The 25,836-nt window shown below is 37.2% G+C and overlaps 1 protein-coding gene across 5 annotated transcripts in view; it reads right to left on the reverse strand.

Annotated features, from left to right (window-relative positions):
- Nucleotides 1-43: 43 nt before the first annotated feature.
- Nucleotides 44-25,836, reverse strand: part of apba2b (amyloid beta (A4) precursor protein-binding, family A, member 2b) — a 122,700-nt gene continuing 96,907 nt past the window's right edge. For 3 of the 5 annotated variants that reach the window (XM_067441649.1, XM_067441658.1, XM_067441668.1), the window contains exons 7-14: nucleotides 18,108-18,143; nucleotides 16,916-17,002; nucleotides 11,646-11,831; nucleotides 7,849-8,028; nucleotides 5,312-5,524; nucleotides 4,933-5,052; nucleotides 4,696-4,836; nucleotides 44-1,459 (exon numbers count right to left, since the gene is read on the reverse strand). In XM_067441649.1, coding sequence (XP_067297750.1) covers nucleotides 1,388-1,459; nucleotides 4,696-4,836; nucleotides 4,933-5,052; nucleotides 5,312-5,524; nucleotides 7,849-8,028; nucleotides 11,646-11,831; nucleotides 16,916-17,002; nucleotides 18,108-18,143 — 1,035 coding nt within the window. In that variant the 3' untranslated portion in view covers nucleotides 44-1,387. Of the gene's footprint in view, nucleotides 1,460-4,695; nucleotides 4,837-4,932; nucleotides 5,053-5,311; nucleotides 5,525-7,848; nucleotides 8,029-11,645; nucleotides 11,832-16,915; nucleotides 17,006-18,107; nucleotides 18,144-25,836 lie in introns of all 5 variants that reach the window. The other 2 variants (XM_067441687.1, XM_067441677.1) reach the window with 2 other exon arrangements.

The raw sequence follows: 25,836 nt of genomic DNA on the forward strand, positions 1-25,836 counted from the left end.
TTATCTCAAGCAAACTTGCCAGAGAATCAAACGGAACACAACATGAAGGGCTTATATTACACTTTATTGTTATTTTGCCATAGTGTCATTTTAAGATGCATGCAGACAGGTATTCATGTTCATGTATTATTAGTTGTTTCATGTCTCCTTTTTTATTACAATTCATTTTCAAAAGCTTTCTTACGCCGCGGTAAGGCTTTTGGTCACAGTGTCTTCTTATTTTCCCAAGGCCAAAGCCTCACAAAGATAAAATGGGACTAACAGTGATTTCTACATGGACACAGTACTAAACAAGGTTAAACGTTTATGTACAGACATTCTAATACTGTTTAAGGAAGTGGACACACTATTAACAACACTATTACATTCACCACTGACTCAAATGAGTTGCAGCTGGGCATACACAAAAAAAGCACACTTAAAAAATAAACTCTTACATGTCATACAATGTTTTTGTGTTTGAAACAAAATTCATTTACAGCATGGCAAGAGAATGTTTGATTATTACAGTATGGGAGAAGTCCAGAAATTGTTTACATACTGTATTTTACAAAAGGTTTGCTCACTTGTATGTAAAAAAAAAAAACGACTCAAAATTTGCTCAGTCTTTAATGCCCTCTATAGATGACATTTATCCATTGATGAAGTCTGCCGATGCGGAATGATTCTCTCCTGTTGATAAAGTCCCTGCTGATACTAGTCAGTCTCGCAAAGTTAACTGTACGATGAACATGGATTACACCTGTACTTCTTGAGGGTTTTTATTTTGTGTGCGTGTGTGGCATGACGTCAACATCTTTATTTGCCGCAGTAAGTACAGTTATTTTTATGATGGAGATATGTAGTGGTTCAGTGTGCTTTTGAATTAATTTAAGATTCAAGGACACCAGAAATGGATCAGGTGTAATGTCCAATATCTGATGTTTATAATAAAAAAAGTCAAACATTCTGGAATGGTCACTAGGCTTGATGTTTTGGGCTCCCACTGTCTGGACTTCTCACTCTGGCTTTTCCATTCCTTTCTGATATTGATATAACGATTACATATTTACAAAACAAACTTGCATCTCTCCAACAATGTCCACACATACGTAATTGTAAATAAATTAAACAAGAATAGCATCAAATTAAAATGTACAAAATGAATTCCCCCCCCACACACTTACATTATGATCTTCACCTGACTATCCCCCACCCCCAGAGCAGACATAAATCAACAGAATCCACACAATGCAGAAATTACACACCATGTCTCTTCAGTAATGTTAGCAGACAGCAAGAGTGATGGGAGTTATTTTTGGTGAAGATAAAAAGAGAAAGGTGACTGCTGCATTCAAACATTTGCCAGTGCCCGGGGTTGTGTCTCTCAGCTCAAGTCCACCTCTGATCATATATACATTGGAGTCTCCTGACCAGTTAAGAGTCTAAACATGGCGGCTGGCATAGTCTTCATGTGGATCTGTTTCAAGACAAAAAGTTATTTATTCAGCAAGGATGCATTTAATTGATCAAAAGTGATAGTAAAGACATTTAAGCGATGTTACTACAATAAAAAAAAAAATGCTGTCCTTTTGACTTTCTACGCATCAAAGATTCCTGGATCATGGTTTCCACAAAAATATTAAGCAGCGCAACTGTTTTCAACATTGATAATAATTTTTTTTTTCTTGAGCTCTGAATCGGCATTCGAAAATTCAGCTTTGCCATTGCTGAAATAAATTACATTTCACCATTAAATCCATGAATGTTACACCAATCATTAATACATATTCGGGTCTTTAACGACCCGGATCTATATCTAACACAGATGGCTCTCTACCTGTCATAACACACTCTAAAAAATGTTGGGTTGTTTTAACCCAAAGTAGGGTCAAATATGGACTAACCCAGCGATTGGGTTGTTTTAATCCTGCGGTTGGGTTAAATATTTGCTTAAGACAACCCAATCTCTGGGTTAAAACAACCCAACTGCTGGGTTAGTCCATATTTGACCCAACAATGGGTTGTTTTTTACCCAGAATTTTTTAGAGTGTAATATAAAACTCCCCTGATATTAGAGTAACAATTAAAGAAGAATAAATGAAAGCATTTTTTGTTACCTTTTAGAGCTTGGAAGGGTTCAGTTCAAGCATATGTTTTATACCATCATCACTGTCCTTGTCAGAGCTCATTTCCCACTATTATCTCAAACATATTCTCAAAACCATCATTTTCAACATCTTCAAAATCAATATTTTGATCGCTGACAGCTTCTTCACCCGATCCACTATTAAGTGACAGTGACACTAATATCTGATCGCGTTCAGTATCTGCTCTGCTGTAAATCACTGAGCCATTTCAAGTTTTGCTGATGTTTCTTCCTATTCTTTTGTTTTCTGCCTGTGGTAACTATGAGTGAAACGTCTTTATCATTGTGTATCAGATTAATGTATTAAAAAATGAATGAGGAAGAGGGAAGCGAATTATGTCACTAAAAACCTGAGGTATGCGTTTAAGGGTTAAAAGAAAATATCTAAATAGAAAACAGATATTTCACAATATTACTGTTTTACTGTATTTTTGATTAAAGCTGCACTATGTAATTTCTCCATCTGCTAGAGGGTGCCTATTCAAAACAAAGGCGTAGTTTGATGACACAAAGTTTGAGCTCAGAATCTTGGGACATGTGCCCTGCTTCCCAATTTGCATACTATCCATGCTAAATAGAATTAGAAATAAGAAATAGTTAGCCTGGATGCCAGCCAAACTTAGCCCTGCCCACAATTTTTTTAGGTCGGGCAGTTTAGTCTGGCCTCGCTCCATAGAGGAGTAATTATCCCCGAACAGAAACTGTTCTGACCAATGAAATCATCAGGGCGGGCTTTAGACGATGATGGACAGATGATAGACAGTAACGTAATTATCCACGTCATCAAAGGGACTTGGATTATATTTGTTTGAATCCTAAACGGAGAGCTTGTTTGTATATGCATTCACCTTCACAATTTCTCTCAGAAATGATGATCATGTTGGGTAAGTACTCTGTGTATTATTAAATTATTTTACAACACTGGCAAAGATCGTATTCCAGCCTGATTTCAGCGCGCGTGCAGACAGGGTTGCCAAGTTTTTACAACAAAACGCTGCAACTACTAGGGGGGTTCTCCAGTGAAAAAATGGCGTTTGGGGGGTAAAATGTGTGTTATTTTGGACTTGGCATCACAGTGCAGTTGAACTCTGTTGACATTTGACAATGCGTCCCTTCGTTGCTCTGATTCGTTGTAGGTCTGTCCAATTGATGTCTTTCCTGGTTCGGTTGAAACACACCCCATAATCAAAGCCCAATGGAGCAGTTTCAGACTCATATTCTGACTAGAATTGAGTATGACCACGTCAGGCTAAGAAATAGTATGTCCCAAATTGTAGTTATGCTGAAAAAAGTATTCAAAAGTTACCCAGATGATTTACTATTTCCGGTCAGAATTCGAAGTACAGATCGACGCACACTCTAACGGCTGATATTACCCACAACCCATTGCGAATTTGACGTGATTTCGATTAGAACTACAAACGAGGATTAAAAGTGTTAAAAACTTCAAACATGACTGATGTGCGAGTCCGATTGTTAGGTAGAGAGGTTTAGATAAAGGGGTTTGAGTGAATAATTATCAGTATTTAACCTGACAAAAGATATTTATTCAGTGTTGTCCACATTATATATTTCACTTGCAGCAACTTTGTGAACTTTTGTAACAAAAATTAAACTGAATTAAATAAAAAAATTATTAAACTGAAAAATTAAAAGAAATGAAACTGAATGTGGAGGATTTGAACTGTGACGATGATTGACGGCATTTAAACTGTGATGAGATGCACGTAACTAAGACAGAGCGACAGAGCTGTCCGCTAAAGATGACGAAGTAGTATGTCCCAAAACTTGCATACTCTTCTGCTGCACACTCAAAAGTATATACTTTTTGTTCACAAAGAGAGTACATACTTTTAGGACATAGTATAAGTAGGCCAATTGGGACGCAGGGGTGGTCTTCACCTCACAGCTGGTGGGAAAAAATCGTGATAGTACTCGGCCAGAAATCATGTTCATGGATGTTCATGTTATTATCATTACTGTATGAAGAAGAGCAGGATTGAGTGTTGCGGAGATGAGCAAGGCCTGTTATGCAAACACACGGCTCACGAGAAGCGGGACACATTTATTATGACGGGACACAGTCACTGGCACCATTTCCGCTTTTCCAGTAATGAGGATGAGGTAACACAGCTCTGTTTATCATATTAGATACATTTCAGTGTGTTATGACGTTACTCTGTGCGTTCGCTCAGCGGCTGCTGTGACACTTGTTGCACTGCTAAGAGTAAAACGTTTCTGCAGAATAAAACAAACCAGAAACAGAGGGCAACGCAGATATGACGCAATTGACAGCCGACTCCCTCAGACGTCCAGCTCCTTGATTAAAATAGCAATTTTCGCACAATTTACAAATATTTGGAAACATTTGGGATATTGTAAGAACTTAACTGAACAAAATATATAACACTGGTCTAGTGGTTTTTGGATATTTTACTGCAAAAATACTACATAGTGCAACTTTAAATAAAAAGCCTTAGTGAGCATAAGAGACTTCTTTCAAAATCATAAAGAAATCTTACCAGCTGCAAACTTTTGAACAGTACTGCAAACATAATAGTTCTCACCTCGCCGACAGAATTGGAGAGAGCTTGGACGATCTTCTCGTGTGCTGTGGCAACAACACTTTGGCCGTTTATCTCAATAATGCGATGACCAACCCGCACGCCTCCTCTCTCTGCGATCCCTCCTCGCATTAGACTGCAGATCTGAGGGACACAAAACAAAAGTTGGACCTAATAATAACTATTTATATTTCAATACTGTATTTCAGACTTTCTGTTTCTCTATCTCTCTATACTCACAATGCCATTCTGCACACTGAAACCCAGCTGGTACTTGAGGTCCGGTCTCTTAATGAGAACTGTGGTTACAGGAGGGCAGCTAACAATGTTCAACTTCACCTGCACCTGATTTTTCAGGCCCTGATGGAAATAAACGAAACGTGATTGTAGTATTGTAGTACGATCACACCTGCACTGTATTATTACACTGAGATTATAACAACAGAGAGTGAAGATTGCACTGGCTTTGCAACCATTTTATTGGTTGTCCTGCGGTCTTTTTAGCAGCCCTAAATCACAGACCCGTAATAACCAGCTACTCAGAATAACACAGATGGATTCATAGCCAAGCCAAGATTCAGCCCACTGCGCACTGTGACAGTCCAACCCCTCTGCACACCTTGATGATTCCCTGACAGGTGGCAAGAGGCAGCCCCACCAGGCTGGTGTTGTTGATTGACATGATCTGGTCACCGATGCTGAGCTTCCCAGAACGGGCGGCAGGGCCTCCATTCATCATGTTGGCCAGGATGACGGTGGGCAGAATAGAGCCCCAGCCAGACTCCACAATAACTATGCCCAGAATCTCCCCCTTCTGCTTCTCCAGCTGCAACTGTGTGTGTGTGTGAGAGAGAGAGAGACAGAGAGAGGGAGGGGGGGGGGGGGGGGGGCATAGGCAAGGGATTGTAGTTGATTGTCAATAAAAGGCCATAAAAGGACAAAGCAATTAAGGAAACAATTTTACTCTGTTGATAACATGAAACTGAGACCATGAGGGTTCAAAATAGCACAACCTCTACCTACCTGTAGTGTACATTATGTGCTCAAAGGAAATAAAATCAAATGTAGAAAATAATCACCTATGAAATTAATACAAAAATGCTGTTATTTGATGCACTGGTCCCATGGTCATAACCAGAAAAAAAAAGATTAAAAAAATGTGTAAATGATATTTATCTACAGTTGCAAGAAACAGTATGTGAACCACTTGCAGAATCTGTGAAAATGTGAATAATGTTAACTAAATAAGAGGGATCATAGAAAATGCATGTTATTTTTTATAATAATTGAAATGTAAAATAACACAAGACAAACAAATTGCTGAATTTATTAAAATGACCCGTTCAAAAGTTTATGAACCATTGATTCTCAGTCATTTGTGTCGTTCCCTGGATGATCCACTGCTATTTTTTTGTTTTGTGATGGTAGTGTATGAGTCTCTTTTTTATCCTGAGCAGTTAAACTACCCAATTTTCTTCAGAAATATCCTTCAGGTCCTGCACATTCTTCAGTTTTCCAGCATCTTATTCATATTTGAACTTTCTCCAGCAGTGACTGTATGATTCTGAGATCCATCTTTTCACAAAAGGACAATTGAGGGACTCAAACGCAACTATTAAAAAAAGTTCAAACATTCACTGATGCTTTAAGAGCTTTAAGAGCATTAAGAGCTGGGGGTTGAACACTTATTGAATTTGAAGATCAAGGTAAATTGTACTTAATTTGTCTTCCGAGAAACATGTAAGTCTCTTCTGTTGCTTCTAAAGAGCAGAACTAAATGGAAAAAAATACTTGCTACTCAGGACAGACAAGAGACATTGATGGATAAACAACCAACACAAAAAACAACAACACAAAAAAACCCAGCTGTGGATCATCCAGGGAACGACACAGTATTGATAATCAATGGTTCATAAACTTTTGAACGGGACATTTTAATAGTTTTGGCAACTTTTTGTCTTGTAGACTATATTTACAAAAATTGTATGTTAAATACCTTATTCAGGACAGTACTAAATAAAAATAGCATGCATTGTGTAAGACCCTCTTAGTTAAAATTATTCACATTTTCACAGATTCTGCAAGTGGCTCACATACGTTTTCTTGCAACCGTATTTAAATGTTTGGGGTCAGTAAGATGTTTTAATGTTTTTGAAAGAAGACCCTTTTCCTCACAAAGGCTGTATTTATTTCATTAAAAATAAAAACTATTGTGAAATTGTTTTGTTTTTTGATTTGTTTTCTATTTTAATCTATTTTATTCTATTTTTAATGGTAATTTATTCAAAGCTGAATCTATTTAAAGCTGAATTTTAAGCATCATTACTTAGAAATCATTCTAATATGCAGATTTATTTTGTTCAAGAAACTTGTGAGCTTTATTATTTGTGATCAACCTTTGTTGAAACTTTGATACAATATTTTAAAAGATTCTATGATGTCAATTTAATGCATTCTTGTTGAAAAAAGGTATTAATGTATTCTTCCTTTTTAAGCAAATCTTACCAACCACAAAGCTTAAATGATAGTGTTTATTACTATGGGAGAATTTCAATATTTTAAAGAATTAGCATTCAATAAAATTGTACATTCATGCTGCTTGTCATCCGGTTTAATTGGTTAAATTGGTGTCCTGCCCTGCTGAGATTTACTGGGAGTCCATGAGCACTATCTGCATTGACTTCTGGTTATTTATTGGACATTGGTATTTTATTCACAGTAATTGTGTCTTGTCCGTAAGATTGGCTTCTTTATAATTGGGTGAGCTCTCAAATAGGCTGGACTTTGCAACAAACTGGTCAATAACTGAAAATAGATTGACTGCATTTGTACTTTGTGAAAAGCATCAGTCTCCACTGGTTATGAATGCACAGCAACACTAGCCTAAATCCTTTATATAAGCCATTATATAAGCAAAATATTTACAGTAAATGCATCATCTGCTTTAGAAACCAGCACAGATGTTACCAATGTTTTTCATGTTTTTTTCCCCCCCTCAACAAACGAAAGTGTTCCATGTTTGTGCGGCTGTCTGTCATGACTGTTCTGTTTTCTAGTAATCCCACATGTATTGACCAGAACACCAGCAGTGCACAGGGTCAGCTGTGTTCTAACAGAGAGAACACTTAATAGAGAAGAAAGTGTCTAGCAGCTGACCTCTTTACAGTTGTCAGAGTTTGAGAAGTGGATGAGGTCGTCATTGTACATCTCCTGTGTGTTGATGATGTCGCTGTACTCTTTCTGGCTCAGGTCCTCTGGGTTGATCCCATTGGCTCTAAGGAATTCCTGGTAGGCCACGCTGAATGCCTGACCAATGGACTGTGCTATAAGCTGGGCCTGGATTTGTTGGAGACGAAAACCAGGTGAAACAACTGCAAAAATAGATTAACTTGTGTATACATTTGTCATTAATAAAAACAATGGGTTACATGCAAGAAGTAAACACAAATAAATCTACTTAACTAATCAAAAATGTATTTAATAGGGCTTTATACTTTACTAGTGCTGTCAAATAGATTAATCACGATTAATTGCATCTAACATAAATGTTTTTGTTTATAATACATACATATACATTATAATATATAACATACATATACATTATAATACATACATACATACATATATATATATGTGTGTGTGTGTGTGTGTGTGTGTGTGTGTGTGTGTGTGTGTGTGTGTGTGTGTGTGTGTGTGTGTGTGTGTGTGTGTGTGTGTGTGTGTGTATACTGCATATACACTGATATTTAAACATATATATACACCGATAGGGCATAACATGACCATTGACAGGGGATATATTAGGCAGCAAGTGAAAATTCTGTCCTCAAAGTTGATGTGTTAGACGCAGGAAAAATGGGTAACCATAAGGATTTGAGCCAGCTTGACAAGGGCCAAATTGTGATATTAGAACAATGGTGAACTGGCGACAGGGTCATGGGCGGCCAAGGCTCATTGATACACGTGGGGAGCAAAGGCTGGTCCGAGCAAACGTTAGCTAACGTAGCTCAAATTGCTTAAAAATAAGTTAATGCTGGTTCTGATAAGGTGTCAGAATACACAGTGCATCACAGTTTGTTTCACATCAGGCTGCATAGCTGCAGACCAGTCAGGGTTCCCATGCTGACCTCTGTCCACCACCGAAAGCGCCAACAGTGGGAACGTGAACATCAGAACTGGACTATGTAGGAATCGAAGAAGGTGGCCAGGTCTGATCACAATTTCTTTTACATTACCGGCGGAGGCAGTGTGATGCTTTGGCCAATGTTCTGCTGGGAAACCTTGGGTCCTGCCATCCATGTGGATGTTACTCTGACACGTACCACCTACAACCTAAACATTGTTGCAGACCATGTACACCCTTTCATGGACAGGCTCATCAGCTCATCATTCTCCAGCTCAATTATGTTCAAATTTTGTTCGCATCTAATAGTGTCAATGCAGTCAAATCAATAATACAGCTGGATATTAAAGGGATAGTTCACCCAAAAATGAAAATGTGATGTTTATCTCCTTACCCACAGTGCATCCAAGATGTAGATGTCAGTCTGCCAGTCATAATGCATGTGAATGGGTAAAAATTCTATGAGAGTAAAAAAAAAAAAAACATACTTAGGAAACATACACAAAAACCCTGCTGCTCGTGACGACACATTGATGTCTTAAGATCGTTTTCTGTTTTCTGTGAGAAACCGAACAGTATTTATGTTATTTTTTACCTCATATCCAGACGAATCTAGTAAGGTCAAACTGGCGCAATCATAGATTATATTATGTAGATACCTCATTTGGCACTAATGAGGAATCGATATATATAGAAACCATTTGACCTTACAGAAGTAATAGCGGATGGGAAAACTAGATGAGATTTGTCTGGATATGAGGTAAAACAAATTACATAAATACTGTTTGGTTTCTCACAGTGACCAATCGGTTCGTGTCTTAAGACATCAATGTGTTGTCAGGAGCCGCAGGGCTTGTTGTGCATGTTGCCTAAGCATGTTTTTTTTTTACTTTCATACAAATGTTACCCATTCACATGCATTATGACTGCAAACTGCAATGGTTGGAATTAAAAAAATCTTCATTTGTGCTCTACTGAAGAAACAAAGACACCTACATCTTGGATGCACTGGGGGTAAGCAGATAAATATCACATTTTCATTTTTGGGTGAACTATCCCTTTAATTGTCTTTTAAACCCCAACTAACCAAGCCAAAAGCAACAGGCAAGAAATGAAAACTCCATCAGGTGACAGCAGTGGACAGCATTTGAAAAAACCAGGCTTAGTCAAGACACCGTTCTTCTCTGAGAAAAGAACATCAGTTGTTCTGAATCTAAGCCTCTCTGCCTTTTGTATACATCTATATACTGCAGATCAATGCAGCAGATTTTCACTCCATTAATTTGATGTTTTGTGAATCTGCTCACTCACAGTGTATCATTGTACATCGATTTCACACTTTATAGCAGGTCTACATTTTTGAACGGATTCCATTCCAACAGCCAGATGTCATCTCTGAAGCCACGGATGTGCAACAGCTCACTGTGAGATGTGAATGGTTTATTTCAAGCACTGCAACCTTATTCAAATCTTAATGAATAATCTTAGAAAAGTTGCTGGATAAAGGCTATTATCGGTCTGTCGGCAATAGAACGCTAAAGAGGTGCAGTGGAAAAGTGGTTCACTCTCTTTGCTAATGATTGTGGCTGTTTTCTAATGCCAAGCCACGGTTTCGGATTCAACAGTTCCCCTCAGGCGACGTGTGCAGGTAGGGGTCAGCCCATTAATAATCTAGCATCCCAACATTTGTGTGGGCTTTGCTTTGCACAGAAAACACAGCTGCTTCAGGAGCACTGAACATCTAAATCAGCCATTATAAAAACTAAGTTATCCAAGTTCGCACTTTTGTTTTTAGGACAACAGCTTTTATGATACGATCAAATGTGTGATTATTGTACTCTGCTAAGTAGGTAACGGACACGTGATATCAAAAATAGGTTTAAGGAAAATAAAGAAGTGCAAGCCTCTATTAATGACTCATTTGTGTGTGCGCGCACAGACACGCACACACTCTCATTGGCTGAAACATCAAAGAGTGTAATTAGACAGCATGAGTGAGGAACAACTGCAATGCAGAGAAGAGTGTAGCGGAGGAGAGACAAGTAGGTCCATTAGAACAGGATTATGTAAAGCTGCAGCCAGGGTTACTTTTGAGGGTATTCTCCAAACCTCAGGTGAATCTGAATGTGAGCTTCAGCAATAACGGCTCCCATTCCATAAATACACCACCGCTCAAAAGTTTAAGGTCAGTAAGATGTTTTGAATAAATGAATACTTTAATTCAGCAAGGATGCATTACATTGATCAAGAGTGACAGTAAGGACATTTATAATGTTATAAAAAAAATCTGTTTAAAATAATATGAACCTTTTATTCAGCAAAGAATCCTGATGAAATATCAATAAAATCACAGTTTGTGCAAAAGTAAGTTTTCAACATTGATAATAAGAAACGTTATTTGAGCTCCAAATCAGCATATTAGATTGATTTCTGAAGGATTACGTGACACTAAAAACTGGGTTAATTTAGCTTTGCCAACACAGTAATAAATTACATAATTATTATATTAGACAAAAGTTGTTTTTTGATCAACCAATTGCAGCCTTGATGATCATAATTCAATTCTTGAAAAAAATATTAGCTACAAAATATTGACCCCGAACTTTTAAACGGTAGTGTACACACATCAAATGTCTGGACACTTTTACATTTTAGAATAACACTAAAGCTACATGTATGCTGGTCGCATGACCTCTGTTTTTCCTTTACCACCGGGTCCAACTCATCCATAAAAAAATAAGTAAATAAATTACGTTGAAATTTAGTTCCGTAAAACAAAGTCCTATTTAAGCACGATTTACAAAAAATAAATATTTAAAGCCACACTCACATCCTCGGACTCAAAGACATGGCATATCATTTTGTACTGCTTCTTGGCCTCGGGAGCTCCAGGGGTCGTCTCGATGCAGTCCTGTGAGGCGGTGCGTGGCATGCGCCGTCTCGCCATCAGAACCACAATGTTCCCGATGTCAGCAATATATGAGATGGTGCGCAAAGCATTATCCATCATGGTCTCCTATGAAACAACCAAGAGAGTAACCACAATCACTTTAGCATGCTGTGGCAACACCTACACATTACACCAAACTAGAGTTAAGGCTGAGTTTTAATCCCATTTTGCAGACTTTCTTATCCGAATGGGCATTATATTTTCTTTGTAACCAGGGGTTAAATACGCACAGTGGGTTTCCAGAATGCTTCTATTCATGAATCTCCCCTTAAGGAAGCTACAAGCTTACAGCCTTGGGTTAGCCCAGATTTTTAAACAGTAAGCTATGGCCATCACATGCTGTTCTAGCACAAGAAAAAGCAAGAAAAAGACATGCACTCATTTGTACAAAAGAAAAGGTAATACATCATCAGATTTAATGATCCACAGCACAGAGGAAATTCATACAGGATTTCGATTCAATGCACACAAAGGTCATGTGTGAGATTTTCCATTTCATTTTTCATTTTAGTACAGCCCTTCTTTAAACTAAAATATGTGACATGTTTATTTCAAAGACTTGTGAAGCACAGTTCTAGGATCATTTATTCTTTCAACTTTTTACATTCAGATAGCAGATATGATACCCTAAAAAAAAGCTTGCTCTGTTATTCACTAATAATGCCTTGGTAACATGAAGGAAACACTAGTGCTTATGCTTTGGTGAAATTTTGCATCTGAGATGCTTTATCATTGTCATTTTGTTTTCAGGTTGGCTTTGCACCAGAATCAACACAGTTATTATAAATTCAGCAAAAACGTCTTTTTCATGATACTGTATTTTAAAGATTATTTTCTTAAATCCAAATTAGCTTTAGAAATCTTTATTTGAAATGGTTTAGACAATGTTTTACATGCTTGTTCAATGAACCATAAGCAATTACTGCACATTCACTTGCAGAGTCCTTACAGACAGTTAAAGGGTTAGTTCACCCAAAAATGAAATTTCTTTCATTAATGATTCACCCCAATGTCGTTCCACACCCGTAAGACCTCCGTTCATCTTCAGAACACAGTTTAAGATATTTTAGATTTCTGTCCTTTGAATGTAAGTGTATGCACTCTTCTCTGTCCATGTCCAGAAAGGTAATGAAAACATCATCAAAGTAGTCCATATGTGACATCAGTTAGTTAATTAGAATCTCTTAAAGCATCGAAAAGACATTTTGGTCCAAAAATAACAAAAACTACGACTTTATTCAGCATTGTCTTCTCTTCGTGTTCCTCAAATAAAGATTCAAACGGTCATAAATCAGCTGATTCGGATCACCAATGTCACGTGATTACAGCAGTTTGCCAGTTTGACACGCGATCCGAATCATGAATCAATCCTCTGATTCATGACTGTTTGATTCTTTATTTGATGATCCAAAACAAAACCAGAAGAGAAGACAATGCTGAATAAAGTAGTAGTTTTTGTTATTTTTGGACCAAAATGTATTTTCGATGCTTCTAAAGAGTCTAACTAACCAACTTTGATGATTTTTTTATTACCTTTTTGGACGTGGACGGCAAAGTGTGCATACACTTACATTCAAAGGACAGAAAGCCCTCGGACTAATTCTAAAATATATTAAACTGTGTTCCGAGGATGAACGGAGATCTTACAGGTCATTAATGAAAGAAATTTCATTTTTGGGGTGAACTAACCCTTTAAGGTCACAGTTATAATAACTTAGGACACTAAAGAGACCCTTCTACTGACTAAAAAAAAAAACGCCCAGGGTCCTGCTTACCTGCGTGAACATGCCATAGTCCTGCTGCAGGTTGCATGAGGACTTAAGATGCGGCAAGAGCAATAAACTGCAATGTCTGGAATGTAAGGTGACTAAGACTATGCTACAAGGGGACACACCACACACTGACTGCTGGTTTCATATTGACCCCCCACCCTTCTCACGGATTTTATTTCTGTTAGTAAAACGTCTGTGAACGTCTGTAGTTATACATCTCAGTTGTTTTCCCAGGAGGTCTCCCATCCAGGTACTGACCAAGATCAGCCCTGCTTAGCTTCACTAGGAAACCATTCTTGGGCTACAGGGTGATATGGCTGCTGGTATATTTGGTATGTATGTAGGGTACAACAGGGCTAAAGGCTTGACGGGGTAAAAGGCTCCTTTGATTTTATTTTTCTCCGAACCATTATATGGCACAAAAAAGCGCAGCACTTTTCAAAACATCTGCCTTTCAAGATCCATGTGGAAATTTCTTTCAACGTGGGTAGCAGCAAAAGTATGTTTGTTGAACAAAATGAATAATTTTATTTATAAAAATAAATAAACAGAAAATAGTGCTAAAGTGATTATTTTGAACACCTATTAACTTAGACATTATTAAAAACAAATTATTTTAGCTAATGTATTTGTATCAATAGTGTGTGCATTTTGCCCCATACTTGCCACCTCATACATTTATAAGACTTTTAAATAAAATAACAGGTTTTTATGATTTATTTTCATCTGTTTTATTTATTTAATCTGTTGCTCCATAATTGTTAAGTAATGTTCTGCAATTCTTTTTTCTTCAGGTGTGTCTTTAGTCCCGTTGTACCCTATGCCTTCCATCAATGCAAGTGGAAGATCAGCAAACTTTAACAGTACCTTTTTTAAGCTTGAATTGAGTCTATGTGCTGAGCAGATTGGGCTGAAATAGCCTAATTCAAAAAAGTTTCAGACTAGGGTACTTTGAATGTTTAAGGAGTACCTTGCAGGCACTGTAATGAATCTGTTACATCCAATAGAGACTCACTGTGAGATGTGACAGGCAGGGTGAGGACTGACACTGCATTGCAGCACATAACGAAACGTCCGTGCCAGCTTGCCCACTCACTGCTGTTCAGTAAGAACTCATACACATAATCGCAGCAACACACACATAGCTATGTTACTTAGTATCGGGGCAGTTAATGTACCATTAAATGTGGTGCAGCATAGCTCTTCCTACGTTATGTTTACAGTACCACTAGTGTGGAAGAGGAGGAGCTGTTGATCGTATACAGCATGTGTAAAATGTGCAGCTGGAGATTAAGCACAAAGCTTATAGCCATCATTAAGCTCTCCATCACCAACAACTGTCTACAGGCCTGAGCATACGCACATCCCTTCTCTCAATGGATACACATTACGTGTTTTATGTCAGTTATGTAACAAAAAGTTATGTAATATAAAATATCTGAATAAAAAGGGCTCTCTTTACATAAATATTTCATCATTCTAAAAAAGATTGATCTCCTTTTTTTCAAAGTATCATTTATAATGTATGCTCTATGTCTTGAGAACTTCTCCATGTCTTCATATTTTGCCTATTTCAATGTGATGTGTGTGTCTAATCTTCCATTTAGACTAAATGTAATCAATAATTAACAATATACAATATAATATGGGCCCCATCATACACCCAATGCGACGCCGGGCATGACGCAAGTGTTTTTGTGCAGTTTTAGCCCAATACAGTTATCATTTTCACATCCAGCACCACGTTGTTTGAAAAACAAATGCACCCACACCCATGGGTGTGCTGGTCTGAAAACGAGCTGTGTTCAGGCACATTGCTGGCAAGTTGCTTTTTTGAGGCAACAAAAAAATGAATGTGCCATAAAGTTAATAGTGCAGTATTTTTTGTGTTATTTAAGGGGTGTGTTAGTAATATACAGGTGAGTTTGCACACATATGCATACTCTCTGCTGGATACACACACAAGGACAGAAGCACATTTTTACGAAAATACAGCAATGTTTGTAAACTCTGCTTATAGAAAATGGACAACAAAGAATGCGCATCAGGTGAGTTTTAATCCTTTACGTTTTTAAATAATCTATGATGCCACTGTAAATGGTATCCTTACATATTAGGCTAATTATAATATTATAATGCTAGCTTACTTTTTTGTAAATGACAAAGCCTGACTGTGTCACTGCTAAATACCCGTTATATTCAACAACAGACGTTGCATCCATTGATTCTGCCATGTTTCTCACGGACATGCCCCCAACTCGTACAGATCGGGGCTTAAATAATATCCCGAACTTCACACTGGTATTTACGACTTCGTGGTGGTGTTCATGTGCATTCAACTCATAAATATGATCTGTATGACATGGCTTGAGCACACCATAAGTTACGCCCAAAACACACCCATGACTCATTAAGAGACTAGGTACAACACTTTTAGACCATGTGCATGGCTCACCGACTGTTTTTTTTCAGTTGTTAAACATCAAAAGTGGATTCGGACATGCCCTAAGTTAGTGTTGTCAAAAGTACTGACCGCGGTAATTTAAAACATATATTTACACTCTGCTGTAATCGTAAACTCCTCTGACTTGCCATTGTGCTCACGCACTCATCAGATGTGCCTGTGATTGGCTACAATGATCAACACACAGGAGCGTTTGAATGCACACGGAAGTGTTTTGAAAGCAGGAGCAGGAGCGTTTGAAAGCACAAGCAGGCGTCAACCAGCGGACCGGTAGGCTTATAGACACCTGCATTCAAACGCTCCGTGTGTATCTGTGCAAGAAGAAAAGCGTCATTGATGTATATTTACAACATGTTTGTGAAGCGTTAATCTTTGTAGCCAATCACAGACATATTTGATGAGCGAGTGAGCATAATGGCCAGTCAGTGGTGTTACGATTCCGCTCAACAGCACTCAAAGTATCACATTTTTAAAATATCAGTACCGATTTGGTATTGCGGTCAGTACTTTTGACAACACTACGCTAAGTACACCTCGGCCATGCGCTTCAGACCATGCACTCAGATTGTAAGAAAAATAATTTACAAATTGTTCCCAAACTTTTTAAAAATAGAACGTAATCTTAGTTAATGTCTTAAGAGTTTATATAGTATTAAATTGGATATTAATAATGAAGAAAACAAGCAACAGGGAAATCAAACCTGTATAGGCATATTTTGCTTCAGGGCTATTTTTGTTCATATTTTATGGGCTTATTTGCTATTAGCCTTTTATGAAAAGCATCCAAGTGTTACAATTAGTTTAGCTGTCCGTTAATTACTTATGCTAATGTGCTTCCATTTACTCCTATTTTATATTTTGGTCTTTCCATATTTATCTTCGATACCTGTAGCTAGGCAGCCGCATGAACTCACCTGGGTGTCTGCGTTGAGCACTTTGATTCTTTGAGTTGAGATGAAAAGATCCACCTCCGTCAAAGTCTGAGCATCTCCCTCTGGGCTCTGCTGACAAAAAAAACAAAACAAGAACAAGAACAAAAATATGAAAATCTTCCCTCTGCCTCCAAGAAGTCATCAATGTACCCATGCCATATTCACAATGGCTCATGAGAAGACCTAAGGAAAAGCCACAACTGTTCAAGCTCCTAATGAAAGTATTTTTATGCTTCATAAATCATGCACTAGTATAAGCGTGTCCACATGGGAGGGGAGCCCAGGGCAGTGCTTAACCTCTGTAAATTGCAGTATTAATAGTCTAAATGGGAAACAATATGGTATGCTCAGGGGCAAAGAACATATAGATTGAAAAAGTAAAACTGCATTGCTTATCAATAACCAGTCCAATTAATAATTGATTACTGCTGGACAAGTGTGACAGTACATCTCACAATCAAAACAGTTGAATTTTTTTACTTTCCAAAGTCTATAACTGACAAACACAGTGAGGTAATCAGGCCAAGAGACAAATAATAACTGTGAAAATAGCCTCCTGTGTTAAGTGGAAGCCATGCAGAGGTTTGAAGTAATGAGATGATTGACACTAGAGAGCAAAGTGAAGGGGAAAGAGAACGAGACCCATTCGGTGCAGTGAGGTGAAGCGCAGGGTGATGCAATGACAGGCGGTTAGTAAAGTAACACAATGGCAACACTTAACCAGCTGTCAGGCTGTCTCAGAGTGCCAATCATTTAATTGTCAGCACATTTCTTCTCAAATTCTTACTTTTGTTTTGTGGTAGGCTACTGCAATAAATATTGGTTCTACACATGGATGCTTATAGCCAAAACATTTTACAGGGTTAAAAGTGCAGTCAGTGTCAAAGGGTTTAGAAATTTTGACTCTTCAATCTTGGATCTTCAAAGGTTCGTATTCTTCAGTCGCAGCCCAGAAAAGCCTGGTTCACCAATAGTTAGTTATCCTGGGGATGGGCATGAACAGACCCTCACAGATCCCAGACAGCCCAATATAAGTCTTCACTCCACATGATATGAATCAGAACTTATGAAAACTACACAGATGATGGACACACACATGGAGTAGATGGTAAAAAAAAGGCAAGTTGTTCTTTCGCTCTCTCATTTTTTTTTACATTTTTTTTTTTTTACACACCGCCTTTTTCTTGATTTTGGCTGCCTTCTGTACCCTCTGGGAGACGTTCAGGACAGTACAGGGGTCGTCACACACGGGAGCAGCAAAAAGGCATGAAGGTAAAAAAAAATACATTAAAAACCAGGCAAAAACATATAAACAACCAAACACAAAGTTTGCATGCCATGTGTGGCATGTGTGTTCTTTGTACACAAACACAAACAAACCCAGAATGCAGCAACATTTCCCCCAGCACACACATACATACGGATAGCAAATCATAGGACATGCAGATATGGGTCAAATAACTGTTACTGAAAGCCAAAAAATACAGTTTAAATCATTTTATCAATTGAAATTTCTCAGAAATGTCTATTTATGTTCCCAAATTGATATTTTAGCCCTCTTTTAACAAAAGCGGTCATTACTTTCAATACATGTCAAAATCTTACAGTTGTGTGATTCATCACTGACACTGGATTCATTGTCAGAATCTCACAACAAACGGACACCTCAGTTTGTCAGCCTGCCATATGATGACTTCAGGAAGAACAACAGCTGTCATAGAGGACCTGACTGATGCAATGGTTTCTAGTGTTCAAGTTTTCAATTTTGACAACAAAATTACAGATTGTTTTTTTTTTTAGCAAAATTTACACAAAGAAAAATAGTAATAACATGACAGGATATTATAACACACTAACCGGAAGGAAGGGAAATCTAGAAAGAGTATGGCTGTTTTAAATAATCTAATAATTTTGTGTTTTTCAGTTTTGTTCTTCAACTAATATTTATATTCTATTTTATTTCATCTTTATTTCAATTGAAGAACATTATGTGTTAATTGTTTTAAATAACAATAGCAGTGCTGATGCCATCTTAGTCAGAAAATGGACTAACATGAATGGCAAAACTTTACAATGAGGTTTCATTAGTTGACATTAGTTAACTAGTTTAGTTCACACGAACTAAGAATGAGCAATACTTCTAAATGATTTAGTAATCTTAGTTCATTTTAATTTCAAACATTTAACATAATTCAAATCAAAATGTGTATTTGTTAACATTAGTTAATGCAACTAATATGAACAAACATTGAACGACTGACTTTAACTAACATTAACAAAGATTAATAAATACTGTAACAAATGTATTGCTCATTGTTAGTTCATGTTAGTTAATAGATTAACTAATGTTAACAAATGAAACCTTATTGTAAAGTGTTACCAAATTGATGAATATGACGGTACTTGCTTAAAAACAAAAACGGACTAAAACAGTTCATTTCAAATGAACACTGTCTAGAAAACAAATAATATATAGCCTACTTGATTTATAAGAGTACATTGTATAAACATAAAGAATAGAGAGATGGCTAGAAAGAGGTTAAAGAAAATGCCTTGCAATACCTCAGTCTATAAACAGTCATAAGAGCCCACTCATTATGAGTCTGTCTGTGAGTGAGCAGCTTAAATGCACATCAGTACAAGCATTCTGATCCTATTCAGGTCTCTCTCTCTCTCTCTCTCTCTCTCTCTCTCTCTCTCTCTCTCTCTCTCTCTCTCTCTCTCTCTCTCTCTCTCTCTCTCTCTCTCTCTCTCTCTCTCTCTCTCTCTCTCTCTCTCTCTCTCTCTCTCTCTCTCTCTCTCTCTCTCTCTCTCTCTCTCTCTCTCTCTCTCTCTCTCTCTCTCTCTCTCTCTCTCTCTCTCACACACACACTAGACCTTCTTCCACCTGACTTGGAGCATGATCCTTTGAACTGCTCTCATCTCTTTCTGGCTGAGCATCGTGTGCACGACTACTCCTTTACTGTCATTTTGGCTGCCAACATGCCTCATCCTCCTTTGGCAGGCGGGAGAGAGAGAAAGGAGGAGATAAATCAACAGCATGAGAGAGAAAGAGCTTGAAAGCAATGGGGAAATGAGACGGTGAACGTTGTGGGCGATGAATGTTGCATAAATACTGCATCAGTATGGATGCTACGGGGATACACTTCAATAAAGCATTAGGCATTTTTCATACATTTCTTGCCTAAAACAATAGAAATGGCTACATCTTTCTTTCTTAGCCGGCATAAAATGGAATGTGCTGCAATTATGTTGGCTTAGGTGCTGCTGTTATTATTCAGAAAAGACGTAAGATACTAGAGACAGACTGAGGTATGGCCAGTGTTTCTTCTCCACAGCCCCATTAAGGCTCATTAAGGCTTAAACATCCCTTCATCAACAGCAAATCTGAAATGTGTTCCTTTTAACTCATAACAAGTATGAAAAAAAAATCACATGGGCGAAATAAAACGTTAATCAGAAATTACACATGAACAAACAGGCCAATGGCAGAACATTTGTAAGATTAAACCAAATTAACTGTGGGGGAAACTATTATACAGTCAAGCCAAAAATTATTCAGATATATATTTTTTTAAGTGGATGCAGAACACTAGTTGATTTACTGTAAGTAAGTGAGGATACCAAAAATTCGTATAGCATATCGTGATAATTATCGTTACCGTTTTATTGCCCAGCCCTAATTGTCAGGCGGAAATGGGAGCGAATCATCAAAACAAGCTGCACATGGACACACTTCATGTGTTTCAGGCTGTTCAGGAGACTTGTCTACCCTTCCCACAGATAAAAAAATGTCAACAGTCATGGTTGATGTTTATAATCCGATACCACAACAATTTAATTCAAGATCGTTTCTTTGTTTGGCCCATTTCAAGCTAGCTTCACTCAGCGTCTTAAACTGAAGAAAGTGGCAATTACAACTGTATTCCTGCAAGCAGTAAGTAGCCATTTATCCACTTATTGACTGTTTAAACAATTTCTGATTAAATTGAACGTTTCGTAGAGAGACAGCATTGTCTAGATAACGCAAGATGTAATTACAGTAACAATAGGAAACACCAAGTACCATACAAAACTAAATAGTGTGTCTAATGACACAGGTCAATATTATTTTGTATTACAAAATACAACCGTAGATATTTTGCTTAGATCGTTCACTCGATCCTTCTAGCAAATGTCACATTTTCCACCATATAAGTTAAAACGACAGTTTTACAAAGCTATTCATTTTGTAAAAATATAAGTTATATATTTATATTTTTGAGAACTGAAGTATGGTGTTTTCTATGATGTTTTTGCCTATTTGAAAACACCAATAAACAAGTAAGCTGCATTTTATCAATCTCCATTTGAGATGTTTTGCTTAAAGTGTGTAATTTAGTCTGTCTGTGTTCTGTCAGGACTCACAAGCCGCTTCGCTGAACAACTGAACTTGTGTGAGCTGCTGAAATAAGCCAATCAGAGCAGAGCTCAACATTAATATTCATGACCCTTCCAAATAAGGCAAAAACAGAGCATTACATCCTAGGGACAATTTCTAGAGTTGTAAATGGACCTGTAAAACTGTATCTGGACAATTTTTCCACATACCCATAACAATTTAACATATTGTTTCAAATCATTCTAGGGCACCTCTAAAAGGTTAGTTCACCCAAAAATGAAATGTATGTCATTAATGACTAGGGCTGTTTCGAATGCCATTTTTTTGAGCTTCGAAGCTTAGGTGGCAATCAATATCGAATATTCGAAGCTTTGGGGGGTGGGGCTAAATATATAATAATAGTGTCGGTTTGCATTTGTATCATCTTTCACGACTTCACTTTCACTCTTCGCATCGTAAATGTGTCGCGGCAGACCCAGTGGAGTGCAGTGTTGCATTTGTGCAATATGATCAGGTGGCACACATTCTTTAAATATTAATAAACATTTAATAATCTTTTAAATAGAACAGTTTCCGGTACGCATTACACGGGCAGGTTTATGCTCCGAAAACAGACAGTGCACAAGTGATACAAAACACAAAGTCTGTTGAGAGCAAGAACTTTAATAAGGTATTAATAACGAACCTTTCTTTAAAACAAATGAATCCCAAAACAGAAATTAAATTAGTAACACACAGTGATTTCAATGAACTGTAATAAATAAAGAACACAGTTGAATAAGAATAAATGAATTGTTTTTAAATGACACAAAATGTAATATCTATTACAATTAGTTTTATTCTATATAAGGGATTTATTTTGTCTTATTCTGACTTTTTGTTAATTTAAATCTTTAAAATGCGCGATGCTTTTATTGAAAGCATGTTGCGGTGTTTTTTATTTATTTATTATTATTATTTCAAGCATGAGTGAGAATGAGTCCGCGACGGAAGTCACGTGTTGAAAAAAAAAAAAAAACCGAATATTCGAATCTCAAAACTGAAAATCGAATGCCACCTCACCGAACGAATATTCGAATATTCGATTATTCTAGTACAGCCCTATTAATGACACACCCTAATGTTGTTCCACACCTGTAAGACCTCCGTTCATCATCGGAACACAGTTGTCAGAGAGCGTATCTAAGTGTATGCACACTATACTGTCCATGTCCAGAAAGGTAATGAAAACATCATCAAAGTAGTCCATATGTGACATCAGTTAGTTAAATAGAATCTGTATTTGAGGTTTGAAAACAAACGCGGAAGAGAAGACAATGCTGAATAAAGTTGTAGTTTTTGTTATTTTTGGACCAAAATGTATTTTTGATGCTTCAAGAGATTCTAACTAACTAACAGTAAAGTGGGCACACACTTAGATACGCTCTCGCACTAAATATAAAATATCTTAAATATCTGTTTTCCGAAGATGAACGGAGGTCATTAATGACATAAATTTCATTTTTGGGTGAACTAACCCTTTAAGTATTTTTTGCTAATACGACCTTTTACACCACACTGAACAAAATGAAGCCTTGCTTGGTAATTGTTTGACCTAAATTAGTATTATATATTTGAGCACTAAAATGTAACACCAATAGTATTATATTCTGCTTTGGCTCAACTCTAAGCAAACACCAAACAATAACACTATATATTTTAGGCTATTACAGTTAATAGGTGCACATTCAAGAGTAAACAACAGAGGGGGAAAAAACCCTGATGAGACCTTTTAACTCTAAAGTGGAACCTATAGCCAGCATATTGAGCAGCATCATTTCTCCCATTCAATTTTATATGAGTGAACCATCTCCTCCCTTCTGGGTATGCGTACACCCGGTTGGAAATCACTACTTTAGAAGTGCAACGAGAAAAACACTGTCCTCAGGCTCTGCACTGACATACTGCGCACTCAGCTGTGGACAGACACATTATCATCTGCAGAGAGGAAGAGCAGATGTGTGTGTGTGTGTGTGTGTGTGTGTGTGTGTGTGTGTGTATGTGTGTGTGTCTATGTGTGTGTGTGAGTATGTGATACTGAAAGGAAAAAGGAGAAAGAGAGGAAAAGCAAGGAAGATTGTGCATCTCAACTTTTAAGAATCTAGACACATAATAATAGCAGGGATAGAGAGGAGAAGGAGAGAGTGTGTTGCCATGGTTTCATTTTGAATGGTTTTTAATGGTGGCTGCAAAGAGAAATGACCGGCTTGGCCCTTGGTAGAGGGAACAGAAGGAGGTCTGAGATCACTGGTAATCGAAGTGGACGATGAAGCTGCGTTCTGAATCACAAGATCTCTATGCAGTTCCCTCAGCAGGGAATATCATGTAGAACTTCAGTTCCCTTGACATTTTTTTTTTCATGAATGCTCTACAGGGCCTACGGACACTTGACAGCTAATGAAAATTATTATATTCTTATTATATTATTCAGCAAAAAGTACAATGTTACTAAATTTTATAAATAAATGCTTCAATTCATGATAATTCAGCTTTGCCATCACAGGAATAAATTACATTTTAAAATATCAAAACTGTTATTTTAAATTATAATAATATTTCACAATATTGTTGTTTTTACTGTATTTTGATCAAATAAAGTTTCGTTTCAGTGAGCATCTGAGACTTCTTTTACAATAAAAAATGTAAAAGTTTCAAGTTTATATATAATTTGTCATACTTGAAACACTGCAGATAACCCACATTTTTTAACGTTTCCATTAACAACTGTCATATTTTTTAAATTATATGAAAAAACGGCACCACCGCCAGATATAGCATTGATGTGGTGTTTAAATGTAAGTAGTTTAAGCTTTTTTTGTTTTTTAAGCTGTATTACCTCCAACAGATAGTTGTGGTAAACAGGATCACAACTGTTTAGTGTTTTTTTTAAACGTTTAGAGCAGTAAATTGCTGTCAAGGCAAGAAACAAGAAACATTTCATAGTAATTTTCAAGTTAATAAATAAATCATTTTCATTCATATAACTGGCGTGAGAGTGCAAAGAGGCTGAATGTGTTGGCATAACAACGTGATACTTCCTGCCTGTGTGTCCCACAAAGGATGTCTCAATTCTGATTGAGGACACTCCGTATACTGCATCCTACACAGGATGTGTCCTCAGAGGGTGCAGCCTTTGAAATTAAATGAAATGAGACACAGCTATAGTCCTCATGTTTGCCTAGTCAGTTTTTTCAAGTATTGTCCCGTGTTCTACCATTGTTGGTGAGTTCCATGTCTCTAAGTCAAGTCAAGTCAAGTCTGTGTTTATTGGATTTCTGTTCACATTTTGGATTTAATAAACTGCGTTTGGGTTCATCTGCGCTTGCCTCCAGTGTAATTCCATTACAATATGTTTAATATATTTAATGTGTCTTCTTGATAGTGTCAAATATCTAGTGCATATTAAATGCATGCACAAAAGCCTACAATGGGAATTGAACAGCATGAAACATCTAGAACTGCAACTTTTTGTGAAGATAAATAATGTCTGATTGATAAATATCCTTCTCCACAGTATATAGTGATATATCAATGAATAGATATAATACTTACATCCTATGATTTGAAATCTTACTTAAGATAACATGAAGATCAGACTTCTTAGGACTCTATCCAATTGGAACATACTGTACCCTTAAAAAAGACCCTAAAAGTTCCTACTGTGGATATTTGGTATTATACAGAACCTCTGCATAATACTGATTCAAGCCCTTTCTTGAGGCACATTCCCAATCCTTCATGCCCACCATGGGTCTGTGCGCATCCAGCTGACAAATTGTGTGCATGCATGTCTGTGGGTGCTTGTCCTTGCCACAGGTATGTGCTTCTAAATGTGGAGCAGCTTAGTGGGCCAGTGTGGAGCATTAACTGCCAGCTGTTGACCAAGAGGACTGCAATGAAGCACCACTGCAGTTAGAACAACAGTCTTTTCCTAAAATAACATCCAATACAAAAGGGAGCAATGTAAACTAGGGATTAAAGACAACTGCTTTGTAAGGATAAGGAATACAATACCCCATTTAAAACCATTTTTAGCTCAAAATATGATATCTCACTAGTCTAAAAAGCACCATTGTATTACTTTTTTGGACAAGTGCATGGTAATACAATGTGCCATATAAAAATTCTCAAATGAATATGATAATCATTCTGAACCAAGTATTACCCTCTGATACTATCAAATTACTATATCCACAGGACCAGACAGCAGTGATTTTACACTTCACAGACGTTCCTGTCATGAATAAACAAGCATACTTAGCCAAAAGTTGCATATTCCTGAAGCATTCAAATTTTACAGCTCTACAGCACGTTTCCATTACTTATATTCAGATGCAATACTCTTGAACTGCTTCTGTCCTGAAAAATCTAAATGGAACTATATCAAGCATGAGTGGAGCCAGGCAGTCTGAAACTGATTGAGACACATCGTGCACAGCATATTTTGGTTAGGACAGCAGCTTCTCACAGTGCTTGTGTGGAT

The sequence above is a fragment of the Pseudorasbora parva genome, chromosome 1 (genome assembly GCF_024679245.1).
Source record: "Pseudorasbora parva isolate DD20220531a chromosome 1, ASM2467924v1, whole genome shotgun sequence".
In the NCBI taxonomy this organism is placed as follows: Eukaryota; Metazoa; Chordata; class Actinopteri; order Cypriniformes; family Gobionidae; genus Pseudorasbora; species Pseudorasbora parva.